A 27,715-nucleotide genomic window follows, 5' to 3' on the forward strand; every position below is an offset into this window, starting at 1 on the left:
AAAGTTTACAAACGAGAGGAGGCCATTCGGCCCATCTTGCTCGTTTGGTTGTTAGTGGCTTATTGATCCCAAAATCTCATCAAGCAGCTTCTTGAAGGATCCCAGGGTGTCAGCTTCAACAACATTACTGGGGAGTTGATTCCAGACCCTCACAATTATCTGTGTAAAAAAGTGCCCTCCTATTTTCTGTTCTGAATGCCCCTTTGTCTAATCTCCATTTGTGACCCCTGGTCCTTGTTTCTTTTTTCAGGCTGAAAAAGTCCCTTGGGTCGACACTGTCAATACCTTTTAGAATTTTGAATGCTTGAATTAGGTCGCCACGTAGTCTTCTTTGTTCAAGACTGAACAGATTCAATTCTTTTAGCCTGTCTGCATATGACATGCCTTTTAAGCCTGGAACTGCCTGGACACTGTAGTCCACTGTGTGACACAAAACTAAATTCTTGACTTCTTAAAAATTGCAAAAACATATGGTGTGTGTGTGTGTGTGTGGGGGGGGGGGGGGGGGGGGGGGTTGTAAAAGGTCAATAAAGCATCAGTTAGTGAAATGTCAGAAGTCAATTTCCATTTGCAAAGCTCTTCTGAAATACCACAAGCCTGGAATTTCAGAAATCTCTTGTTCTGTTTTAATGTGTTCTCCACACTTTTTTTTTTTTTAATTCTTTCCTATTCAAAATTGCATTGTTTCCAACATCCAAAGAAATCCTGCCCCTTCAGAATATTGCCAGTAAGTGGAAAATTCTGCTTTTCTAACAAAAAGACAAAAATGAATCAAATGGTACTGCTATATAATAATAGTTATGTAAAGGCTTCAAACCCTATTAAATATCAATATTTGTTTCCATTATGTTTTATAGTGCTTTTCGGTGTACAACACTTTGTCAATCTAGGACTGTTTTCCAGCAGTGTGATTTGCAAAGGAATACATTATAGGCCACTTTTAATGAGATTTCACAGTGAAAAATAACATGTTTGTTGTACAAGAATATCTCAACCACAAGTTAGCAGATTAGAAACAACTTGCCACTGGCTAAATGTATTGGAGTACATTTACATTATTCAATGTGTATTCACTGCCTTTGCTCCTCTATAAATACAGCAGTAGTGATACTATATATCTATCTATCTATCTATCTATCTATATATATATATATATATTATATATATATATATATATACACACACACACACACACACATATATAGATATATATACATATGTGTGTGTGCCTTAAGTCACTACAGGTCCATAATACATTTGTAAGTAAATGGAACATAAATGTCTTAATAAATGTACTTTTACACTCTGTTGCCGTTTAATGAATTGAATGTATTGTACTATGAGCGCCCCCCTGTGGATGCTCTAGTTCCAAGGTTTACAGCTCAGGCTGTCAAAAGCCAATAGCCTATAGACACAGACAGGTGAACAGCATGTTATTTTTATTTGCTATAAAATTCAAAGTTTCACTGATTGCATTTTAATTGAAAAGAAAGCCCACTGGTGTGTTTTAAGAGCTATTTCCATGAACCAAGTTGTTACCTGAAATAAATCCAATTAGTCTGGCTATTGTTTGAATTTCTACAGTATCTGTACGGTAAAGAAAAACAGTCCTCCGGTACGTTCCTGGACTTTCTTGGAGGAAAAAAATATAAGAGCTCTGAACTGCGAGTTTATTCTCAGCATCTGCTCGTACAGCCAAGTTTAAAGGGTTAGGCTGCCACCTATAGGTGAACCTTAGAAATGAATATTCAGTTTCAGTACTGGTAATCTAGGAATCAGGTGGTTAATCTGGGGGACAAAGAATAACATTCACTGTAAACCCTCGAGCTGCATGAAAAACTCGATGTCGAGTGAGGAAAGTATAATAAAACAGATAGGCCTGGGTTAAATCTATTACAGCATCCTTGTTCTGGACAGAAAAAATCCTTAACAGTAATTAAATACAGTACTTAATAATAATATGGTATTGATAATTATGATAGAGAAGATGATTACAAACCAGCATAAGAATAATAAAGAAAGAAGTACATACCACTACTATTATAATAATAATAATAATAATAATAATAATAATAATAATAATAATAATAATAATGATAATAAACAAAAAACAAAAAACAGTGATTAAAAGAAAGAAAGATGCATACACACGCATACACACACACACACACACACACACACACACACACACACACACACACACTGCTGTGATAAAGTGTTTGTTAGACAGCTTTTCGGGTCTTCCAACCCTGGGTTTGTCAATTACAGATTATGTTTTTCTGTACTTGTTGATTATGCTTCGGATACCACACCTTGAAAATCAAGTAATGCGAGCTATTTCACTCAATATTTTTCCTTCTTTATGCAAGTCCAGGTTGTTATAATTGTAGAAAACACTAGTGGATGCTTTGAGTAAATTGTTGATGCTCATAATGCATCCGAGTAGAAAAATGCAACATGCCTAAGGCTTTTGCACAGTAGCGTGTGTGTGTGTGTGTGTGTGTGTGTGTGTGTATATATATATATATATATATATTATATATATATATATATATATATATATATATATACACACACACACACACACACACACACACATTATTTATATATTTATTCAGGGAGTAGATACTGTAAAGATTTCCACCCACACAATGGAAGGCCACTTTATGAATACAGCTCAGATGCTTCTGACAAATGGCTTTAGTATGCTGGTGCTAGATCATCCAGCTTTGGATTTAATACTGACATTTTTTCAAATGCCCTGTATACCTGCCATCCTTTAGGGCACATTACACCATTGTCACTTTCCATATCGACGGCGGCTCAGCCCTGTAACCCACAGCCCCAGATAGGACTGCATGGGTTTTCATTGAAGTTGCACTCAGGCACTGCACTGCGTGTGGGCACGTTGTCTAGTTTTGAAATTGGATTAAGGTTACACACTTCTTCTAGCTCCGGTAAGTGCTTTTCTTTCGATGTGTACAACAAATTATCACCGCAGTACAAATGTCACAAAATGCTTCGTGATGAAAAGGCTTTGAAGAACCATAGCAACAACAAATGTACTGTATTCAAACCTGTACAAGAGCACCAGTATAGAAGGGCTGTCTGTATACATCTGTACAGCTCTACTTATGTCCTGCTCTCACTTCACTGTTTACGATATTTTACAACTTTAACTTTTTGATGTGTAAAACAGATAGGAAAACAACAAAAAAAAAGCACTGGTTTATTGGAACTGATTACATTGCACGTGATTTTCTTGTAAAAAAAACAAAACAAAAAAAACTCGTTAATATAAATAGACGTTTCAAAAAGGAATGATAGGGACCTCCCCCCCATTATTTTTTCCTTCTTTTTTTGCCAAACGTGAAGAGGTTTTTCGTTTTTTAGTCTGAAGAACGGGCACTTAGCTTTGAAGTTCATCTATTCGACACGAACAATGAAGTCCACTAGCTGAGAGATCCTGTATCATTCCAAGAAGCAGAGCGCTCTCTGAAGAGCCCAGGAGCGCAGCGGTGGGATTAAACAAGCGAGGGGCTTGGCAGATAGAAAAATGATGCAATCACAACTACAATCAAAAGAGATCAGGTTAGCAAAAGAGATTAACTCAAACACGATGACAGATGAGAAGTCGTGGGAGCTCAGGATCATGCTACTGGCTGCATCTACTGTACAGCACAGGGTGTCTCTGCCCCTCTGAATCCCAGGGATGAGGTCCTTCGTTAAGGTAGCATACAGGAAAAGAGATACAAAGCAATATTGCAAATATAGGTCTAATAATAATAGGATTTAGTCATGTATTGTTCAGAACAACTGACTTTTTAAGTATTGTTACCTTGTTTCATTACTTTTGGAAAATTCCCTTTTGAAAGTGCATTATTATAATATATTATGAGTTTGGGGGGGGGGGGTAAATGTGTTTAAATACTTTATTCAAGCAGCATTACATTTAGCCTTGCTTTAAATTTCAGTCCAATAAATTGAGGACACAACAAAACAAAAGTGACAAACCCAGCAGTAAGGCCAGCCACTGTCCAGATTGCACCCAGGCTAGCAGAGGGGCCTCATACATCCAAGTCTAGGGGAATGAATGATCCTCACCTAAACAGAGAGAGAGAGAGAGAGAGGGAGAGAGGGAGGGAGAGAGAGAGAGAGAGAGAGAGAGAGAGAGAGAGAGAGAGAGAGAGAGGGAGAGAGAGAGAGAGAGAGAGAGAGAGAGATCTATTCTTCTCATATAGCTATATGGTGTATGTGTGGGTTGGACAGAAGATGAATATTAGCTCTGCTGATGTTATTCCTAGAAATACAAAGTGCAGGAATGAGCAATAAATAACATAGCAAAGATACACTAGCCTTTTTTATGTACCTGATTGTATGTGTATCTCTCTGTGGGAAATCTTCTGATGTCACAGATACGGTTAAGAAGCAATGATTGGCTTTTTACTCTAACTACATTATCAGTAAATGTATACAGACTAGCCCGCAGTGTTTGGCAAAGTACTGTTGTATCATAAACAGCTCTCCAGTAGACGATAATACAGTAAATTTAGATTACCACCGCTGTCACCTATGGAAAATATCCAGTCCTACACCCATCCAAGGTAAGATATTTTTGTAAAACAGAAATGTGTGCAATAGACAGAGATTGCAGGGTCAGATACATTATATTTAATATGCTGTAGATGATGTCCAGTCTAATTTTACTGCCAAAATGTTCTAGCTGGAAAGTAAAAACGAAACACGGAAAGGTCACCAACTATCAGTGCTTACAGAAACGCTCAGCAGAAACCAGCAGTGTCATGAGGTTAAACTCCAGAGGCCTTGTATCAGGTAATCAGGTAATTAAAGAAGGGATGAATGTAATGAAAGAAAAGCGCACTGTGAAAAACAGGTGCACTCTATGTGTGAAAATATGGGTGGATGCCACTGTAATAGAAACATGTACAGTAGCTGGGAATAGAGCTATAAACAGAGCTCAAAAGATTCTACAGTGTTTTCAGTGAGGCTTCTGGTGTTTTAAAACTGCAGGACCATTACTGAAAACTGTTGAAGGAGACTGCAAAACAAGAGACCCTAGCCAGAGAATGCGGATGTATTTTTTTTTCCGTCTCCATATCTGATTGATGGCAAATCTTTAATATCTTCAGCAGATCTATATCACTTCTACATGGTATATAATTGTTTCTGAAATGTGCATTTTCTAGTTAGACCTTCCCGGGTTACTTTCCAAATGCTTGCAAATTCAGAGCAAAATAAAAAGATAGGAGTAGCAGCAATCAAATTATAATCCTTGTGAATTTACAACACTACAAATCTGCAGCGAGTTCCTGTTTAGAACATACAAGTAGATTAAATATGTGGAACGTCACTTTATTGTAAAACTGCATACAAGAAATTAAACAGAATATATATATATATATATATATATATATATATATATATACTTATATATATATAAATACATATATATATATATATATTTTAAATCAAGATCTCTTATCGTCTGCGGGAATTAGGTACCACTGAATGTTAACAACGTTTTATAGTGTCATGTGCTTTTTCATGTAGTGTAATGTTTTATAGAGTAACATTTCATAGTCTAATGTTTATGCTGTGCGTCAACATGTTTCATGTTATTTTCGTCATCCGTTTTCTACTTTGGGTAATCAGTTTAAGTTTAAAATCAGATTCTCCCACGTTTTTCCCACTAGTGGTTATAAGTATAGAGAATACAGTAAATAATTACATTTTTGAGAAAGATCCACTAAAAGCAGTTAACCTGTATTAAAAATATTTCCTTATTACAAGTAAAGTCCAGAAAGAGCAGGTAGTCAGTATGATACATGGATGAGAATGATTTCAAATAAGAGCAATTACAAAAAAAAATGAATACAGATACCTATAAGAGTAAAATCAGATACAGGATACAGGAAGTAGTTATAATTAAGAGCAGTAGTAGAATACGGCAAGGTATGGAGCAGTTCAGTGCAGGTACAAGCTGATGCAAGTCAAGTACTGGTACAATTGGGTTCCATTTAGTCCAGTATAGTCGAGAGCTGTGAGGGGTCAAGGGTGACACCAAGGTTCTTGTTGGAAGAGGAGGGAGACAGGTTTGTAGATTCAACAGGAATAGAGATAGAGATTTATATATATATATATATATATATATATATATATATATATATATATATATATATATGTGTGTGTGTGTGTGTGTGTGTGTGTATGTGTATATATATATATATATATATATATATATATATATATATATATATATATATATATATATATATATATAATAACTGACACATGTTATAAGGCACTATGTTGACCTATATAATATATGGTACAGAACATTGCCCCATTGTGAAGGAGTTGGGTTCAAATTGAGCTTAATTCAGTTATATGCAAATTGCAATGGCTGCTTTCCCTGTGTTGTGGATAGAGTTATTTGTTATTTATTTTTTGGTCAAATTTTACCCTCTACGTTTTTTATAAATCGGTTATTATAGCCAACAGTGGGGCATGATATTTAATTTGGCATCTATCTTGTTAAACCAATGAAGAATATTGCATTCTCCATTCTACTGCCAGCACACTCCACACAACACTACGCAACTGTGGCAGCGGGCCATTGACATATTGCTTTCCTGTAGCAAGTGTGACTTATTATTGTGCCTTTGAAAGAGGGCCACTCTGCTTTTCTTGTGGGAGGAGGAGGGGGCAGGGGCAGGGAAGAGACTGAATCAGGGAGCCCCTTGACAGGCGGGGAGAATTGAGACCCTTCAACTAATTCATAAATTAGTTTGGCAATTAATTGAATTCTTACTTGCGTAAATACTAATTAGCAAACATATTTGATCTTGTTTATATATGCAAATGAATAACATGCCTCCATTATTCATCATGTCCTTTGGTGCAAAAGGATGGAGTACCGGAAATATTGGGCTGTGGTAATAAGTTTAATTTTCAGTGCATAATTCAAATAATGGGCCTGCAAATAGTGTCTGCTTAAGTAAAAATGAAATAATCAAGTTAATATTATTCTGCACATTCTTTCTTTATTCAGATGCAATTATATATTAATGGCAATATATGCTTTCCAACGGAATTTCTATTAAATTTGGCATCTGGTATGTACTATAATACAGTAAATATCACTTTGAAACCATAACACAAATCCATCCTCAACACACCTTTGTGTGAAGGTGCAAACTTTTGTCTTCTAAAGGTTTATTACATGTATATTGTCAGTAGCTGTACACTTGCAAACTATTCAGATAATGATCTAAATTGAGTTGGTTCTGGCTGTGCTGTCATTTCTAGAGGTTTGTTAAATGAGATCTATATCCTCAATTAAAAATGATGCTCCGGACTATCTGTAATTTTTTTAGCTGAAACTGACGGGAAAGTCACGACCTTGGCTGTCCTAAGGTAAAGGTTATCCAGCCCACAAATTGACTTCCTCCTGGGAACCACAGAGAGCATTTTACTACAGGGATCCAGTGTGCTCCTTCACTGTGATTAACCAGATTGATGTGGCAATCTGTGACAAACGACACAAAGTCCCTCTTCTAGCATGGCATTGTGTCCACATACAATTTGGAAATGTGCTACACAGTTATGGGAGACAAGTGCACTTATAGCTCATGACCAATATATGGAAACCACAGAACCACATGACTGTCCTATTTTTAAACCTTGTCAGAGGTCAATTAATCAAATTGTGCATATTTTATTAAAAGGGTCAAACATGGTAACCAACAACACAGGAATGTCTCGCCTTTGACCTAAGGTTGGTAGTCATAAAAACACTGATATTGCCCCTTTTGACAGTCAGATGTCAGGTGGCTTTGACCCTGAGTATATTTATTTACCTGAGTGCAGAAATACTACAGTACTGAGCTCAGGGTGTACATTTCTTTGTTTTCAATATACTGTATAGAAATCATAAAATGCGTATGTGTGAAAAATTGCCTCCCCCCAAAAGAGTTTGAAATAAAACAAACTGAAACATTCTTTACGGAAATCAAAACGTGAAAAGACACACTTGCCCAAGTGTGTCACAAATAAAGAAAAGCACACTTATCAAAATGAATTGCGGTAACCCAGCTGCCGTTAGTCATGCGGGTCTGGGTTCCTGGCGGTTGTTGTAATGTAATACCTGTCCTAAATTATTCCCTTTGTTGTGCACGTGCAGCTTTGTTCTTCTCCCCCAAATACTTGGCGTGTAATTTATTTTTACCCTTATCTGCTGATTAGTTGTTTGGTTCTTGCAGGACTAGTAGGGGACCCCTTTGTGCTGTGATAACTGGCTGTCTGGCCGCGGCAGCGAGCGGTACAGCAATGCATTGCTGCGCGTACTTCTCTCTGCACAGGACTGAGTTGCACTGAGTTTCTTCACTCCAGATGAGTTTCACTGAGTTTACATCCGGGTTTTTTCCCTAGGCAATGGGAGTCGGAGCACCCCCGTTCCTTAGGCAAAGTGAAATAAATTCGCCGCACCGTCACACAATGTAGTCCACGCTTTCAAACATAATTTCACATCGCGGGTCTGTGGGCAGCGCCGCTAACCCCCCAGTTTTAACGGGTTTCCGAGGTCGCTGAGTCGATCTGAGCGGGTCTTGACCCGTTTTTTTTTAGCACTCGCTCCTCAGTTCCCCGGCCCCTTCAAGCTCCCTCTTCCTGCGCGGATTGATAAGCAGTGTGCGCCGGCCGGGGGTGAATGAGATTGAAGAAGAGTTCTTGTTTTGTATCTCAGTTTCTCTCTTTTTTTTTAGACAAAATAATAATAAAAAAAAAAAAAAAAAAAAAAATCAAATAAAACAAAAAATGCAGTTATAACTCAATGGAGGCGATTTAAACCTTGTCTGCTAGAATTTTCTATCCGCGTAAGGATACGGTAGATAGAGACTAGAGTGTTTGTAAATATTTATTTAAATAATTTGTGTGTGAGGAGAGAAGCTGCTGACTGTGTGCAGAGTGAAAGAGGAGGGTAAGTGCAGCCGAGCTTTTTTCTATGTATAATATTAGAAGAACTTTTATTTTTATAGGCAGCGCAACTTTTAAAACACTGTCGAGTTATTTCAGTGTTTTTCAAATGACGCGTTGGTGTTTTTGAGCGAGGGGGAGCGGTTTGGGGGATTTTGTTTTTGTTCGTTATCCTAATTCTAGGACTGGAGTTGTGTTATTTTCTAAGTACACCGCTATTGGAGGACAGCGAGGAGGAGTGCAGCAGGGAGGGCACATTCCCAACTTAACACCACCAGTTTAATTTCTCTTTCGTCGACCACGCTACTTTTATATAAAATAGTAATACGCAACAGAAATAAGGCTTCGTGCGCCCTTCCTTAGTTTTGTGTAACGGGACATAATCTTTGTATTATTGTTATTAGTAATATTATTTGCTAGTGGTAAATACTTGCTGTTATTATTTTTTAAATATGTAAACAGTCTGTACATTTTACTTTTGTATCTTTACATTTTTTGAGACGCACCTCTTCGCAAAATGCGTCTTGCTTGCTCACCGAAGTTAATGTATTCTTTATTCCAGGACTTGTCTGTGGAAGTGCGTTTCTATTGGCGGACGGTTTACTGAGACCGGGCAGAGCTGTATAATGAATGATCTTAAAAGTGCCACTTAATAATCTCTTTGCATGAAGTCAGGGACTGAAGTTAGTTGAATTTTAAAAGTAAATATATATATAAGTTTATATATTATATATATGTGTGTGTGTGTGTGTGTGTGTGTGTATATGTATATGTATATATATATATATATATATATATATATATATATATATATATATATATATATATATATATATATGTGGTAACCATTGAACTTAATTTAATGTAATTAATTTAATTTACTTATTGATTAACACCATCCCCATAGGGGTAGTACAATGGGCCGGATAAATTCTTTTTTTTTTTTTTTTTTGAAGGAATAAATCTGATCGAATAAGTCTAATCAATCCATACAGTTAGTTCATTTGAAAGAACACAAGTTGTTGGTGTTTTTACTATGTCACGTTTCTTATAGGACACAAATCCACTCACAAAATTCTAGAAACAGGTGTTTTTGGTTTTCATAGTTTTAAACTTTTCACTAAATATGTGGTGTTTGGTCCATCGTGTGTGGTTTAAAAAAAAAAAGTAACAGATTTGTTTTAAAGTTGCATTCCCATTTTCAAGTATCGGAGAGAGTATACAGCAGGTGTTAACTGATCAGATCATTAACAATCCTAGAGTACAGAGGGCATTGTTTGCCTGTTCTGAGTAGCTGGGATGCAATAATGCATAACTACATACTCTTTTGCAAAGGCGCGTTTTAGAAGTGTGAACTGGTTTATACCAAAACCTTGGGCTGGGATCAAACTTGGCAATAATGGGATAGATTGAAGTGTAAATGAGGTTTAGAAATGAACTAAGTTGGTGGTACTTTTGTGTAAATTTTGTAATAGGCACCCCCTGTGCCGGTATTCTAGTATACAGTTTCAGCTAGTTCATTTAAACAGGAACCCTTCCCTGGGATCACCCAACTTACTTTGACGGTGTTCCGCCAGGTCAAAACCTGTTAGAGATGTATTTTTAAACGGAATGAGCAAGAAATGGGACAACAAGCAGTTGGCTTTATCTGGAGTTCAGCAATAACCTGGCAACAGAAGCGTTTAAACAACAAAAAGGCCTGTTTTGCTATAGAACTACAAATATAGTAATGGTATTTAAAAAAAAAACAAAAACATAACAAGTTGGAAGTATAGAGCACCTGGAAGTCACCTCAGATAAACCATCTACTAAAAATAGTATAATCTAATAGTTCTGTGTGCTACAGTGTATTGTGCTGCTGTATTAGTCACAAGCAGTCCACAGCAACTTGCCTACAAGTAAACGTAATATTTTATTTGGCAAAGTGTAAGTGCAAATATGACTGATAAATTCTGATTAAATTAAACTGGAGTGTGATAATATTAACCCAAGTGATATTATCAGGAGCATCCCCGTCATTGAATCCTATTCTATTCTGTCCGGGACGTTCCAGTGAGTGAAGTTGACAGGGAGTGACATTGAGCAAGTTTGTCCTCGTGGAGATGTGAAGGGTTTTGTTCTGTCTTTAGTGTGAAAGGTTGTTGGCATCGATATGCGTGGCAGAAATGACATTGTCTTTGCAACAACAACAACAAAAACAATTCTGATTTGTTTGGAAACATAACATTTTTTCATAATATATATTTTTAGCGCCAGTAAGGACTGGCAGGACCCCCACTTTCAGAAAAGTTGAAAGAACTCTCCTAGTCTTTTTGTATTTCCTATTTAGTAAGGATATAGTTACCAGTGAAACTTTGGTAACATCCTACAGGAATGACCATCTCAGTTCTTTTTAGTGAGTACCAAGTAGACTTGCATTTTGTGCATGCCGTGTGCTGTAAAACTATGGTGAATTGCATTAGTTATCACTTGTTATATTCAGTCCTTCGTAGTGTTTTTATTTTCAAAATATGGCATGTTCTTATTATTTCAACTACCAAATAGTCAAAAAATTAAAAAAACCATGAAAGGTATTAATGTTTCCAGTGAATCGTTTTCTGTTTCAGTGATTTTGAAGCAAACAGCGTAATTATGAAAAGAGAAAGCCCAGAGTATGCTAAGTGGCCTCCTTTTTTTTGTAATTACTTCCTGTGTATGGATTTCTATTGATATGTTAAGTAAATGAACACCTGACAGACAAACCTAATGTAGTAACCATATGCAGCAGGTTGCACTTGAGGAAAACTTAACTGGGGGGCTGACTGGTTATTTTGTCACATGATCACTTCTAGTACTCCAGTATGTTTTGATTATTTTTGGGCATCCTGGTTTAATTTGACAGCAACGTGATTGTTCATGTAATCCTTTTGTTTTCTTGCTTGCAGGGGGGCTGGTGTGAGAAGAGACCAGTTTCTGCAGCCAGGTGGTGAGTGTTTTATTTATTTGTTTATTACTTATGTATTTAAAAAGAAAGAAGCATGCTGTTTTAAACAACTTTTTTAAAGGGTTATGCATGCTTGCATTCCCTGCTTCTTTGTATTGCTGTGCCTACATGTCTTAGAAAATCAAGCCTAATGTTTGTAATTTTACATGTAAAAAAAAAAAAAAGTCAATTTTAAACAATGCTGCTGTTTCTTAGCCTTTTTTAATTATTACTTATCCTCTCCTCTGATTGTTTATCTGAATACCCAGGCAAAACATTTTACCCATTTACAAAAAAGCTAAAAACAAAGTAATGTATTTTCAAGTAATCGCCCTTCCCAATTCCAGAATCGGTGTAGTTTTCTGGTGAGAGGCCTGTGCATGTCATTGCAGGGATTGGGAAATGCTGTGCTGGTAGCTCACAGTGAAGGCGGAAGCAGGCATGATTGCCAGGCCCCAGATTAACTTTGTTAAAGTGATGCAGTCAGAAAAGTTACTTTCAAACTCGGCTGTTCTTCAGTGTTTCATTCAAAACAAGGACAGCTTCATTTCTAGAATATAAGTGAACTTTGCTGTTTTATAGGCAAAAGCAGAAGTTTTTAAAAGCGCTAAACGGTCATTGAATAGATAAAGCCATGAATTTATATAACATTGAAGTAGAGACACTGGGCAATGTGGTACATATTTTTGAAATAGGATAAAAGTATTTGTTTCAACATCTTGGCTATGAAGTTTAAAACATTAACCCCTGCTAGTCCTTTGTCCTTTGGAGTGCAGTAGGTTTGTTTGAATAGAGTAGTGGTATAGGAAAATATGTGCGTGTGAGGTTTGCAGTAAGCGTGCTGCCAGCATACTGTTGCAGTGTATTTTCCATTATACACGATTATCGACAGTGCAGTTTTAGGATGTGTTTTTTGTAGCCCAGTTTACCACTACCTAGGCATGTGAGAAGCTTAGGGCCACCTAGCTGTTTAATTTCAGTGCTGCACATCTGGTCCCCAGATGAGGCCTCCTGCACACATTTCTTAAAGCATTGAGTATTACCCCTGTAGTCACCCTCCCATGCACACATTTACTTAGAGAATGTGTGCATATGATGATACGCAATATGCTGCCTCTCGATACAATCATAAAATAGTGTTCTTGTAACAGTAGTTTACCAAGCCGTGGAAAATAAGTCAACAAATTTGTTATGTGTGTTTTTTTTTGTTTTTTTTTACAGGCCAAAAGCTCCCCAGGACTGAGATACAGAGAGAAGTGATTAATGATGGAGCTTCAGACTTTACAGGAGGCACTGAAAGTGGAAATACAAGTCCATCAGGTTATATATATATATATATATATATATATATATATATATATATATATATATATATATATATATATATATATATATATATTTTATTTGTTGTTGTGTAATACCTTTTTTTATTTATTTTTTTGTACCAGAACCTTTAAGTCCTGAAGTTTCTGTAATGGTTTTTCTTTGTATTACAAATGTCATTGCCAATTGTCATTTTTTTTATGTTTTAATTAGAAGTGTAAGGCATTTCACACATGTATATACAGTGCTCCCCCGTTATAACACTGTAGTCAGGAGCCATAGTTGAGACCGTGCTGTTTGTGTTTCACCTTATAACCAGAATACTAGTGTTAGTGTGAAGGCATTATGGGAGCCATGACCGTACCGCCTTATAATATGTTCCACAATATTATGGGCTGCCTTATAAAGGGGGCAGGCATTATAATGTGTAGTGTGTGTGGCAATGGCCGTGATATATAATACAAGGTGTTATGCAATATCCCGACGGATATTCCCCCTGTGATACATGATACCTGGAACACAACATATACATATGTATATATATATATATGTATGTATATATATGTGCGTGTGTGATGTTTATTTAGTAAATATGGACCGGAGAGGAAGGCTATAGTGGAAATTTATTGACCCGAGGGAAGACAATTGTTACCAACAGGGAGGTTATAATGCCTGAAGCCCCTGGAGGTAACAATAGTCTTCCCAAGGGGCATTTCATTTTCTACTATGAGCTGTCAGCAGTACATATTTAATATATAAATTAGTCAAGAAAATAAGTGAAGCAAGGTTGGATAATAAATATGACTTTATATATGTTTAAATGTAGCTGATACAACATAAGTATCCAGTCCATTGAAGGTAAGGATGTTGATGACGCTGGGCCGCTAAATAAATAGCAGAAAATGTTCATACTTTATAGTTATCATAGTTATCGTCCTCTGCGAATCTTCCAGGCTGCTCAGGTCAGCTGGTTAGTAGCTGCAGAGCTGAGTAGTGGAATCGTGGACCAGCCCAAAGCATTAACATTAGGAGCATTAGTAGTTTAGAGTTTTTAAACGTTGCCCAAGTGTAAAACGGTTACAATTTTGCCCAAACGGTTGATTTTAAGTCTTCTGCACAAAAACACGTTGAAGCAATTTTTAAAAAGCAAATGTCATAGCTTTTCTGATTGGTAACAAACATTCACAATATGTGAAAGTTTAAATGTTCCTGAAATTAAACTAAAACATATAAAGCAATAGCACATTTATTTTACAGCTGTAGAAATGTTTCCAGCTGAATCTTTGATTACTTAACATTAGAAAAATCCTTTTTCATCCTAGTATTGATCAAAGGCGGTTTAGTCTGACTTGTTTACTCTTAAGAAAATTTCAGTAATTATTCCAAGAGAAAACCATTTATTTTGGAACATTATCAAAATGTACAAAAAAAGAGAGAACATGCAAATGAGCATTACAATAATTTGTTGTACATTTTTATTTTAGCAGAAATAAGACTCCTATTGCAGAGCAGTTTCATCCATTTCAGGTTTTATTACGAGTTTGATTAGCCAGTGTATAAAGTAACAAGTGCAGGAATAGATCAAACTGCTGTGCAATGGGAGTCTTATTTATGTCCCTATATTATAGAAAATTAGCTTAGTACTGCCCAGACCTTTTAACTAAATATTAGAATAGTGTTGTATAAGCCATTGTTGTGTAAAGCAGGGTTGCAAAAATGTGCCTATGATCAAAGGTCAAGTAAGGACAGGCCCTCCTACAGGACAGTGGCCCCCGGTACCGGAGGGTATTAGGTCAGGTCCAGCCAAGAGTACCACTGAATACAGCACCTGGTGCCACACTGAAGGTCTCAACCAAGTCCAGGCTTGCTGAAAAAGAGCAGCCTTTTTAAGGTAGTGTGGCTGCACGTTTAGGATTCATTGAGGAGAGGACAGCAAGCTTCATTCTCACGCAGACTGGCTTGCAAGGCACAGCTGTTAGCTGACTCTGGCTATTAACATAGTGCAGTGTTCTTGGTGCAGGATTTGATCCTCCTGCAATCTTAAGTTCATGGCATTCTGTATTCGATCCCAATTCTGTCCCCCCCAACATCATCAAATGAAGTCCAGATGAACTCTGGATGAACTACTTTTACATTGCTGCTGAAATTATTTTTTTTTTCCCCAACAAGGCAGTAAGAAGATGCTTTATAGCTTTTCGTGAAGTTTGCGTTCACAGACTGAGTTTCATACAAACCTTTTGGCGTTCTTTTCAATTGATTGAAACTGGCAGGTCTAAATATCACTATTCTTTATTAAATAATTGGACCCCCTCTGTCATTTTACATACATTTCTTGACAGAAAAACACTAAAGAGATTAATTTGCACTGTTAGACATGTATAGAACTGTAATATGTCATCTGAGCTGTTCTATTTACAGCAAGCAATGCACTTTGCTAGTCCCCAATTAGCTAGTAGGACCTACTGCAACAGATTTTTTAATTCTTTATTCTTGTTGAGATCTGGAAGAACATTTTCAAATTGGTGTTCTTTTTTTATTATTATTTAATGATTTACCAGATTACATTGAGGAGCGTTTTCCAAGCTGAATTTGGCTCTTCAAACAAATTAGTTCTTAGAATAAGTCTGGGTTTGCACTGTGATCTGGGTGCAGCTGCTGCCTTATTACCAGAATGCAGGAGTTGTTTTGTTATTCCATTTCCCTGAGTAAACAATTTCACTTGAAATTAAAGTTTATTTGAACTTTTTCTGCATGAACAGTTAGCTAAACTTTTGCTGCATGCATAGTTTGTGCTCTGAACAATAGGACTGTTACTCCAAATGCAATACATTGTGAACTAAAACACTTTTGAAGATTTGCACATTTTGGGAAAACTTCTTGTTCATAATGTTGGAACAAGGTTTCCATATAAATTCATATTTTAACATAAGTTCAACACACAGAAAATGGAAGATCAGTTGCTATTGCATTGTAACTACACACAAATTTCACCACGGTTACTAATAATATGCAACTAAATATTCAGAGATGGTTAGTTCAAGTTTTTAATCTTTACCAAAACAACATGGAAGCTTTACATTTATGGGGCAAAAGTAAAAAAACTGCATAATGTTCGGACTGTTTTCTGCCGTTGACTGTTTCGGTCATTGTATGGGGGCAAGCATTTGTGTATGCAAGTGACATACCTGCAAATAAAGCCTCAGGGCATTATGCAAGCACACAGGTATGGTTCGTAATGCTTTGTCTAGCAGTCAGGGTGTCCTGCTTCTCCACATGACTGGAGCTTGGCACATTAAATTGCATTCTGCTCTTCAAATGCATGCTTTAAATCCTCCTCTATGCTGGTGTGCTGTAGGCTTGTTTGCAGTGTTAAATATTTAAGCAAGCACATGGACTAGCCAGGGTCATCCTCAGTTTAGCCTGCCATCCCTGTGGTTGCAAATCTAATGGAAGAGGGCCAGTAGGAGTCACTGTCTACAGGCAAGGATTGCCTGGATCGTCCTGGAAGCAAGAATAAGAAGATAAAGCCTATTTAAATTCATGGAGCTTTGTTTTTTTTTTTTTGAGATGCAGCAGGAGTATTTTCCAAACTGGAAACATATTCTGTTCTGATGTATGTTTGGGCCTGATACCTTCCAAAATGTAAAGAAACAGATTTTTCAGAAAGATTTGTTTGTTTTAATTGTACATAGCATGAGTATATTTTAAAGCTTCATGTTTTGACTTTTTCTTTTTCTTCAACATTACAGAAACTAGTTGCCCAGATGAAGCAGGATCCACAGGTAAAACAGTTCTCTCTCTCTTTTTTTTTTTTTTTTTGGTATGCCTGCACAGTAAATTGTGTCTCCTTATCTAAATGTGTATGTCACAAAGCCCGTTTTGCATGTCAAAAAAAGGACTCCTCGACTGATCTGCTTTCCACAAAAAACACCAAACAAGAAAGGGCATGTTATTTACAGAGGCAAAATACCTCCTTACCTTCTCATATTTGGGTTTTGTTTTACACTAGCCGCATTATTAATGTGCTTTTATGATTCAGCTAAAAATGTATTGCGAGTGTGTGTCCCAGCAATATTATTATTATTATTAATGCTGCTGCTGCTGTTCAGAGGTCAACATGCTGCTACATTAATGAATATAAATATACATCTCGGTCGCACACCTCAATCACAGCAATGCTCTTCACCAGCTTGTTCAGCAAAGTGATGACTCAAGATTCATCTCTGCCTGTCTTGTTTATTCTTAGCCTTTGAGGTGTTTTTTTTGTTGTTGTTCCTTATCCATCAATTGAACATTAACTATCACAAATTGAAATTCTTTGTACCTGATTAATACAGTTAAATTTAGTTTGTGGAGGTGGGGCTGGTCATGCAGTATACAGGGGTGTGTACAAATATCTTAATATTGTAGGTAACCCAACTTAGTGGTGGTGGTTATTTATGCTACCAGTGTGAATTTTACTTGGCATTTGGGGCCACCTGGTGGCTGACTATTGTAATTACTTTTTATAAATGTATTTAAACTGATATAAACAGAAATGCACTTAAACCATTAGTGCACGTTTGAATGTTGGATTTTCATAAACCCTTCGTAATACAGAGTGCCTCTAAACAGTATTTGCGTTGGTCACTGTTTAGATCAATTGAAAGGTTTTTTTCTTTTTTTCTTAAAGGAAATTTCTGATTTCTGCACACAGTTATATTTACCCTTCTTGAAGCTTTTTACTGTTATGATTTCCACTCCAGTCTCTTGAGTGGAAATAGACTTTGGAAATGCAAGTGTCTAGCATGATAGATAAAGCACAAAGGCAGTCTAATGGTGACAACCGTTGTCTCTTCCACTGGCAGGTTACAGTGCGTCAGCCAGACTTCTTTTTCAGAAAGTAAAACCTCATTGAGCTTTAAAGAAAGAAGCATAAATTGTAGCATGCTTCCAAGATAGTTTTGCAGTATTGTTTAAACTGGTTCACTTCTATTACTGTAGTAAGATTGGCATGCTGCTGTTGCAGCTGTCTGAAATGGTCTTTGTTGGTTAATTAGCACCCTTATTAAAAAATTGAGTATTATACAGTATAGTCATTCCCGTAGAAGTTTGCTAAGCCTTTATAAATCCTTAATAAATGCTGTTTTGTTCCACATTTATTGCATGGACAATAAGCCACCCCCTCCAGCTAAAAAAAGTAATTCAGTAAAGTCTACTCTCGCTATACAGCTGTGTCAAGTCAAGCAGACAAACATTTGATATTTTTAGTATTTTTCATTACTTTGTTTTGCCACTGAATTTATAACAAAATTGTAGTGTGGAATACAAATACAGTGCTGGCAGAGAAGGGGTTAAACGCCTTAAGTGACATGCATTCTGCTGTGTGCTTCTGATACCAGACTAAACTTCATTTACCTGAAAACCACCTTGCCTACGTACCGGAGAACCTCTGCCCTTGTTGGCGTGAGCCGTCTCTGAGGTCACGGTTTTAAGGAGCTCTGTAAAAGGAATGTCTGGTCAGTTTCATCCAGTTTAGACTCTCCTCCAGAGCAGTAAAATCATTGTGTTCAACGGGGCACCACACAGGTGCAGTTAGGAGCAGTCTCCCCTAAAGCCCTTTCAAATGGCATTGACTAAGCAGGTAGAGGAATCGGGTGCTCTCATCCCTGGAGATTCCTCTCGGCTACTCCTCTGGACTAAATACCAAGCGTCCCCTTGACAGTGGCATGCTGTTTTCCTGTATGTTCGATCACCTCATGCATTCGATTCAAGCTGTCAGATATGGTAAATAGTGTTTATATACATGCCTCCAGACACGTTATTTATTTATTTATTTATTTAAATATTTTCTACTAATATATTCTTTTATTTTTATAGAACGCAGATTTGAAAAAGCAGCTGCACGAGCTCCAAGCCAAGATTACTGCTATGAGTGAGAAACAGGTAGGCCACTTGAAAAGGGCGGTCTCTTGTGGACCAGGTGGGGTCTTGTACTTTCATTTACTGCAGATCAGAGGAGATCAAGCAGCTGGATGGGAGTATCCGGCCCTGGGGGGGGGGGGGGGGGGGGGGGTCCTCTTTTCTGGGGGGGGGGGGGAATACTCTATCTATTATTATTATTATTATTAAATGCTGTTTGCTATTATAAAACTCACTTGCCAGCAGGAGAGCTGTATTGTCAACAACGTGCAGTGTGTATGTCTGCATACATGTTGTGTTGTGGCAGAAGTTTTCATAAACTGACGTTGGATGTTTTTAGTTTTTGCTGCACCATTTTGGAATTTCAGCCTTGGCATGTCGATTGACAGGTTATTTTTTAAAAAATTTATTTACTTGTCTAGGGCTAAGCTTTAAACATGCAGAGCATTGCATCTCAAAATAGACTTGTTCTTGCCGTTGAAAGGTGCATGCCTAAGAGCTTGGATGAATTTGTATTTTTCTAGGTTTATATTATATATATATATATATATATAATATATATATATATGTGTGTGTGTGTGTGTATTATATCAATACATATATATGTGTATTTAGTAGTATCATACAACACATAGTGACACTCAACCATTGGTGTATATATATATATAGGGGGGATATCCCCCCTAATTTTTGACCAAAAAAGTACAAACATATAACACAGAAAGACTTTATTTACACACTGCACGGCTTCATTATTAAATCTGAAGATTCAAAGTGACTTCTGGTTTTACAAGGATGTTTGTTCAGGTTTCTGCACTGGTAAGTGTGATACCGAATGATCGCCTCTCCACTGGCTTTTAACAATTCATGCATCACAACTGTAAATGTTGTGAATGACTTATTTATTTTTTGTGTACATGGTTTAATGTTGTGGCAGTAGAAGACGGAATATAACAAAGTTTAAAACATTGATTTAAGTTACTTTTAGAAAAAAGGGGAGTTGTACATGGTTTAATGTAAAAGGTCAGTAAGACGATGTGGCGTAATCCCCAATGTGCTGCTCGGTAAAGGGTATATCAATAAGCAGTGCATGCTGGAGTAGAAGCGGACTAACACTTTACCACTGTGTATTTAATCTATTTAGAAAAGGAAAACAAATTAGGAAGTGGAACTTCATTTTTTTCAAAACTAGTGTATTAACCACATTTTCCTGATTTCAGTCATAATGCTTAATTAACCTTGTAACATGTAGCCTACTTGCATATAAATTCACGGTTTCAGGTCCATACTTGAGGATCTGTTTTAATGTTCGACTACTGCCAGATCTTAACCCTTAGCGGTGCATTTATTCAGCGCTCGTCAAGCGAGTCAGGTCCAATTTATTTTCACACACAGTTTATTTTACACGCGTTGTTTAAAATATTACATTTTTTCGGACTAAAACAGGTTTAAAAGGTATTGAATCACAAAAGGACGCTCGGTACTGTATCTCCAGTCAAGCCCCGCCCCTTGTTCACTGTATTTTTGACATACCTCTTTATAGACGTACATACTGATAAATCGTTTTATCACCGAACTTCTCAGTGTGATCCAAATCATTATTTTATTATTTATCGTCCCAAAAAACTCTGCAATTGCCGATGATATTCTTTGAGCGCTGGATGCAGAAGCAACTACCTCCTTTGTTTATGTCCGTGTTACCTCTGTAGTGCATGGGGCTATGAGATACGCCCCCCCCCCCCTTTTTTTTTTTTTCTACTTCATTCGGCTCTTTTTGACAGGGTCCAACATTGGACTGGAAAGAGAAAATTGTAATGTCGGACCAGGTCCGACATAGGACCGCAAAGGGTTAATACTTCTGCTCTTAAATTAATAAACCTGATTTCAGAACTCTCCTATATTTTAATTGCAAGTAGTTCATTTATATCTGCCACTGTTAAGATGATTAAAATCGACACCTTGATGTTTGCAGGGCTGTATAAACTCGACGTCCGACCTTAATTTGGCAGCTACAGTTTTAAATATGTTTCTAGTCTGATTTTGTTAAACCCAATGAAAAAAAAAAAACATGCCCACTGTATCCCTACATGGAGTATTCAGTGAAATGTTTCTTCTTTATTGATATAAAAATTCAGGTGTGTGCAGTCTTCCTTCTCTCTAGAACCTTGATTCAGTATGACTATTGATCCATGAAAGTGCTGTATGTATGTATGTATTTATTTATTATGTGTGTTTAACTGACTGCTCCCCATTGTGCTCCCCTCATTTATTCGTCACACAATTTATCTGATATTGCACATCAGAATTCCCACCTGTGCCGGTTTTAAGCTAAATAGTTTTTTTTTTTCTTTTTCCTAGCTGTTTTCCAAGCGTAACCTGTTGAGTCTCACAGTGCAGGCTGCTAGCTGGAAATAATGTCAGTGCATCTGTTACATAAAAGGGTTTATCTGCTGTGCACAATTAATACTGTGTAACAGACAAAGCATTACATACTTTAAATATTAGGCAATACTGCCGTTTGGTAGGAGAACAAGGGTATGTTTAGCAAATAAAAAACAAAAGAAGTTTGCACTTAAGCTGTTGTGTTTTTTTTTTTTTTTTTGTCATACTGTCAAAACTTAGGAAATGCTGCTTTTTCTTCTCCTCGTGCTGTTGTGCTATAGAGTCATTCTTTACGTCCTGCCCTAAGTCTGAAAACAGATATTACTCAGAATCACACTGCCAGTTAAAAAAGGGGTGGGTAGGGAAGGAATCCATGGTTTTATTCATTTATTTATACAAATTTTATTTTTCTTTTGATTGGCTCAGCTGAGCTGTCGGTTCTCTTTGGGCTGACGGTTCTTGCATGGTATTATGGAAAGGAGCTGTAATAGCTGTGAGAGTGAGTTCCTGTCGGAGAATGTGTGTGAGAGAGAGAAGGAGAGAATGGGAGGTGGGCAGCTGGCTGTGATCCTGCATGTTCAGGCAGGCCTAGCTGAAAAGTATGTGCACCTTTTTACCGTACGAGAGGTCCTGCTCATTTCATGTGTCTGTCTATTTTAATGGCAGGGGGGGGGGGGGGCTGCACATGGAATATTTACCTTCTGATCATTTGTTTGACAGCAGTGATTCCCCCTCAGGTGTAATATTTGCACTGACAATATTCATGTTCAGCACTTTATAAACCTGTTAACTGCAGTGTTGCACTGGTGAATCCTCTTCAGGGTAAATGTGGTGTTATACTGTTGTCACTGGTATGTATGGTAGAGTAGAAGTCTTTCTCTGTGGGTTCAAATGTGTGACGTCCCTTTCGAAATTTCAATAACCTAATTTCACAATGAAAAGGATTATTATGCCTGAGTGAACAAGTGGTCCCAGCTTGATTTAACATATGTATGAATAATAACTTTATTCATATTGTAAATCTACTGTACTATATATGAGCACACTGTAGACCTAGTAAAAAAGGACAATAACAGTTTTATTGATTACCCAATAGTTACATGTATATCATTCTTGCTGCAGTTCTCAATCACAAATAGATGTTTTTTTTTTTATATACAGATAATGAAGGTATAAAGAATACAAAGTTAAATACAAATCCTTTTCCCTGCCTCCCTTTCAATAGCTGTTGGGTATTGAGAGACTTTAGGAAATGTCAGTATTTTTAACTATGCCTGGCGCTTTTTTTTTTTTCTTCTGATGCTTGTAGTCAGCTATAATAAAAAATAAAAAAACTGTCAAATTCTTGAGTTGAAAGATCAAGCGGCGTACGTGGATTCAATGTACAGAGGGGGAAGGAACGTGAACTCTAACTGCTTTACTGTTTAAAAAACAGAAACATTGCACAGCAAGCATATGTTTGAGTTCATTAAGATGACATAGTGCTTATAATTACAAAACTGGCATAGCGCTCTCTGTGATGCATTTCACTATTTGTATTTCCTTGTTGTGTCGGGTATTACTTTGTCAGCATAAATGTAGCTGTCTGGGTGCTAATGATTTTTATTATGGATTTGTTTTGCCTGTAGTGACTGGATTTTATCAGCTGTTAATTTAACCAGCATTGCCCACCTGGTCTGATTTTTCTCTAGACAATCCCTGAAAGGCTGTTTCCAACTCCGTGGATTCCTTGTAATAAACCATACTGGTAGAACCAACTTCAGTTACTGGTTGTGTTTTTTTAGTTTTTTTTTTTTTTTTTTTGTTTAAGCCTGTTTGCCTTTTCCAAAGTTCTTTCTAATTTCATGTAAAACCATTGTTTTATATAAATACTTTTATGTTAAGCAGCAGACTATACTGAATTCAATTAAGCATTTTCGTTTGTTTTTTGTTTAAACTTTTTTTGTTTGTTTGTTTGTTTTTTTTTTTAAGAAAATAACCAAGCTCTTCTCTTTTTTAATTTTGTGTTCTGAGCTTCTTCAAAGTGTTGTATTGCTTTAGAAGCAGATACAACAAATCTCTTTGTAGTTTCTGTCTCTTAACTTTGTGTGTGCATTGTTTTTTGGAAAAGTATTGTTGCAAAAAAAAATGAAAAAATATTTGAGGTGAATTTGTTAATTTGATGAAAAGGCAGCTATGACGTGAATATTGGGAAATTGAATGATTGAGATTGACCAAAATTGATTTGAAAAGAACATGATTTAATTATGAAATATGAAAATATTATCATTTAATTTTCAATGAATTGGATTTGAGTGTTTTTGATTCATGGAAACATGGAATGAAAAATAATGATCTTATTATGCATGACTTTGAAAAGTAATACTACTGCTGCTGTGTATTTTTTTGTCCTAATGATATACGCTGATCTCTCGTTTTTTTTACTTTTCTTTGTGGGCTTTTTCTCTTTTTTTTTTCTTTGACGTTGTAGTGATAATTCTGTGAAATGAAGATTTGAATGAAAAAATTATGGAAAATTTACATTTGAAGGAAAACTTAATGTTTTATTTTGATGATTTGAATGCAAATTGAAGGTGAAACAATTTTTCCAAGATTTATTAATGTTGAGAGAAAGGGACCTTTTGGAAAACATAAGTTGAAAATGGAGATGACAGATGAAATGATTATTATATTTGGAATTGAATTTATGATTGAATTTGAGAATTTATGATGATGCATTGCATTGAGAAAATTCAATGAATTTTAATCGCAATATATCTATGAAATGAACAAAAATTTGAAATGAATTATTTTTGAACATTGTTTGAAAATTTTTGATTGAATTTTTGAAATATTGAATTGATGAAAGATGATTGAATTGATTTGCTGTTTTGAGAATGTGATTTTTTTTTTGCAATTGATTATTAATTTTTGAAATGAAAATTTGATTGATGAACAATTTAAGGAATGTGGATTATGGAAATTATGACAAAATATGAAAATTATTGATTATGAGAATAAAAAACTCTCTTCTATAAATAAATAAAACTTTCTCTTTCTTTTTATGAAATATGGGCTTTGAAGGAAAATTTGAAATATTCAATTTGAGAAATATTTGTGAATATGATTATTTTTTGAACATTGAAGAAATTGAAATTTGAAATTTTATGCAATGAAATTGAACCATGATATTTGTATTGAAAAGAGAGAGAAAGAAAAAGATTTGATAGGATGAAAATGTTGAGATAATTATTTTTTTTTTGAAATTGTGATTGTTTTATTGGAAATTGATATTTGAAATGAAATAGTTTGGAAATATTATTGGATATTTGATATTGAATTTTTGATTTGATTTTTATATGAAAAATGAATTGGAAATGATTTAGTTGAAGAATTTGAATTTGATACATGACTGGATATTTTGATTTTTATTGAACAATATGATATTTTTGAAATGAAATATTATGAGATGAAATTTTTAGTTGAATTATTTTTGATGATTTAATTTTTTGAATGAGACATCGAAATGTATTGAAATTAATTTGAATGAATGAAATGACATCTGCACTATCTATTTGAACAGTGAATATTTTTAATTATTGGAATATTAATTGAATTTGTATTGAAAAATTTGATGGATATGAATATTTTATTTAAGACGAGCATGATGAGTGAATGAAAATGCATTTTTTGAAACAATGAATTATGACTTAATGACTTGAAATGATTTGAACAGGGAAAAAAAATTTTTTTTTTGAGAATATTTTGATTTTTATTGAATTTGAAATGATATTTTGAATTTGACATTTGGAATGGAACCTTTATTTTGTTCGCTTTTTTTTCGCCCGAAATGATGAAAAAGGAATATAATTTTTTTTCATTATTGCACTTTTTGAGAAATTATGAAAATTTTACGAATTTTATGTGAATTTCTGAATGATTTTTATTCATTGCATATGACATTGACGAAATGTTAATTGAATTTTTGATGAAAATTTACTTTATCTGGCTGTTACAGTACATTGAAAGGTGTGTGAACAAGGCAGGCGGTAGGCAGGAGCAATTACTGTGGATTTAGTTCATTTGCAATTTGTGCCTTGCTTTTGAATAATACTACTGCTGCTGTTTTATTTTCCTAATTATATACGCTTTGTAATGGGCAGTTGTAGTGTATTTTGTTATTAGGAGGAAAATTAATGTTGAATATTACAGAAAACTAACCTCTTTTTTTTAAAAAAACTTTAAGACCTCCAGAATATGTTGAGTTTAGATGGTCTTGTTTATCTTAATTGCTTCTGTCCAAAGCTCATTCAGTGGGCATTCATTGCTTTTCATGGAAACACTGTGAGCAAAAGATATTGTCAAGGCTATTATGAGACAAGCAAGAAAAAGTACTGTACAGTAAGTGATTAGTTTGGATTTATTTTTCTTTTAGATTAGCTACTGGTCACTTTTTAATATTTTAAATAATAATACAGAATAAAATAACTGGATTGGCTTGTAAATTTATGCACGATGGAAAATCTTTGCCTGGTATACTTAAAAAAAATAATAATTTACATTGTGTAGAGGCACCACTCGGGTAAAAGGCTTTGTGGTTTAAAGTACTTGGCAGTGTCCTGTTGCCAGCTGTACATTCATGCCCACCTGCTGTGACAGACTCCTGAGTAATGCCACCTCCGCCCTGTGTGGACGCTCGGATTATGCAGGGCAGGACAATCCAGGTACTCATCTGACTTATTCAGCTGAGAAGTACAGTGACTGTACTTGCAAATGTCTGTGCTGGTGTTCCTCTGGCACAGCAGTTGTGGGCCCATCAGGACAGAGCATTGAAATAAGCGCAGGGCAATAAATAAACTTGTGGTCAACTAGACTCCTTTTAGCTTTAAATGTAGTATTTTGAAGGTCAGGTTTCGGAATCTTAATAGAAATCCACTCCTTGCTCATGTTTGAATACAGTATTCTACAGTATAAATATTCCATATCTGCTGTTAAAATATGTACGAATAACTGAAGGATTAAGAATAGCTTTAGGTTGGACTTACAAAAGCCATATAAATCGAAATAAAAATTAAATCACAAAGCAGTGCATTTTGAAGATTGTCTACATTTTGCAATTGTGAAAAAAAAAAAAAAAAAATCCTCATTTTGTTCTCTATTTGTGATTAGTTATTGAAACAGTATCACAGATTCAGTGCAATGTGGGGTCTTGCTGAATAGCAATGAGAACAAACTTGTTCTGTTGTAGGAAAACAGCTTAAGGAACTGTATGTAAATGTACTCCAAGAATAGCTAGTAGGTAATGGGCTGTGTTGATTCTGCTCAGTCTGTTCAGGCTGGCTGGCTCGCACAAGCCCTGGCTTTATTTTCAGCAGTTAATGAGGGACCTGGCTGTGAAGATGAGTTATCACTGGTGCTCAACCATGCATGTCAAAATTGTGAGAGACAAAAGAAATCATGCTACAAAAAAAAAAAAAAAGTAAAACCATGACATGTTTTCCTGTTTGTTTTTACTTGACACTTGCACTTGACTTTGTCTGACCCTGCTCAAGCAGCACATTTTGTTCGTATGCACGGACTCGGTCACTGCCATATTGTTTAGGCTGCAGGAGCATACATCATTTTCAAAGTTGCAGGATTCCTGTTTTGCAGAGAGGTGATGAAACCAGCACTGGAAATGTGTATATGTTTGTTATTGTATGTCTTGCCCTGTGCTAAAGCAGAACCTATCCCAGACCCAGTTTCTCCAGAAGGCATCCCTGTGGAGCCACTTGAAGGCCCATGTAGTGGCTGGGGACAGCAGCTGAACTAAACAAGGAAGTAACAGTGTGGTAATGAACCTCTTCTTAATTCTCTCATTCTTAATCTGCTTCTCTCTGCCTGAGCTCCAGTGGACTAGGAAAACATTCAACACAACTTTTAGAATCTAGAATCCTGGATGGATTTACAGAATGGAGCCAAACCCAATTCATTTTGAGTGAGCTTATTCTAAACAGAGGAGTGGGAATTATACTAAATCACATTTTTATTTACAATTAAGGGAAAACGTAAGTGTTTTCATTATAAGCAATTGGGCGACACAGTATGTTCCCTAAATGTAATCTGAGTGTTAAAGTGCAATCCTTATGGGGTTGTCGGGGCTTGTTTTCAGTGGTATCAGTACGGACATTGTAT

At 36.0% G+C, this 27,715-nt stretch overlaps 1 protein-coding gene across 5 annotated transcripts in view; it reads left to right on the forward strand.

Annotated features, from left to right (window-relative positions):
- Positions 1-8,717: 8,717 nt before the first annotated feature.
- The window catches only part of LOC121329959 (PHD finger protein 21A-like), a 61,871-nt gene continuing 42,873 nt past the window's right edge, over positions 8,718-27,715 (forward strand). For all 5 annotated transcript variants that reach the window (XM_041276092.1, XM_041276088.1, XM_041276091.1 and 2 more), the window contains exons 1-5: positions 8,718-8,998; positions 11,919-11,959; positions 13,178-13,276; positions 17,029-17,061; positions 19,139-19,204. In XM_041276092.1, coding sequence (XP_041132026.1) covers positions 13,220-13,276; positions 17,029-17,061; positions 19,139-19,204 — 156 coding nt within the window. In that variant the 5' untranslated portion in view covers positions 8,718-8,998; positions 11,919-11,959; positions 13,178-13,219. The remainder of the gene's footprint in view (positions 8,999-11,918; positions 11,960-13,177; positions 13,277-17,028; positions 17,062-19,138; positions 19,205-27,715) is intronic.

Source organism: Polyodon spathula, chromosome 17 (assembly GCF_017654505.1).
Source record: "Polyodon spathula isolate WHYD16114869_AA chromosome 17, ASM1765450v1, whole genome shotgun sequence".
Classification (NCBI taxonomy): Eukaryota; Metazoa; Chordata; class Actinopteri; order Acipenseriformes; family Polyodontidae; genus Polyodon; species Polyodon spathula.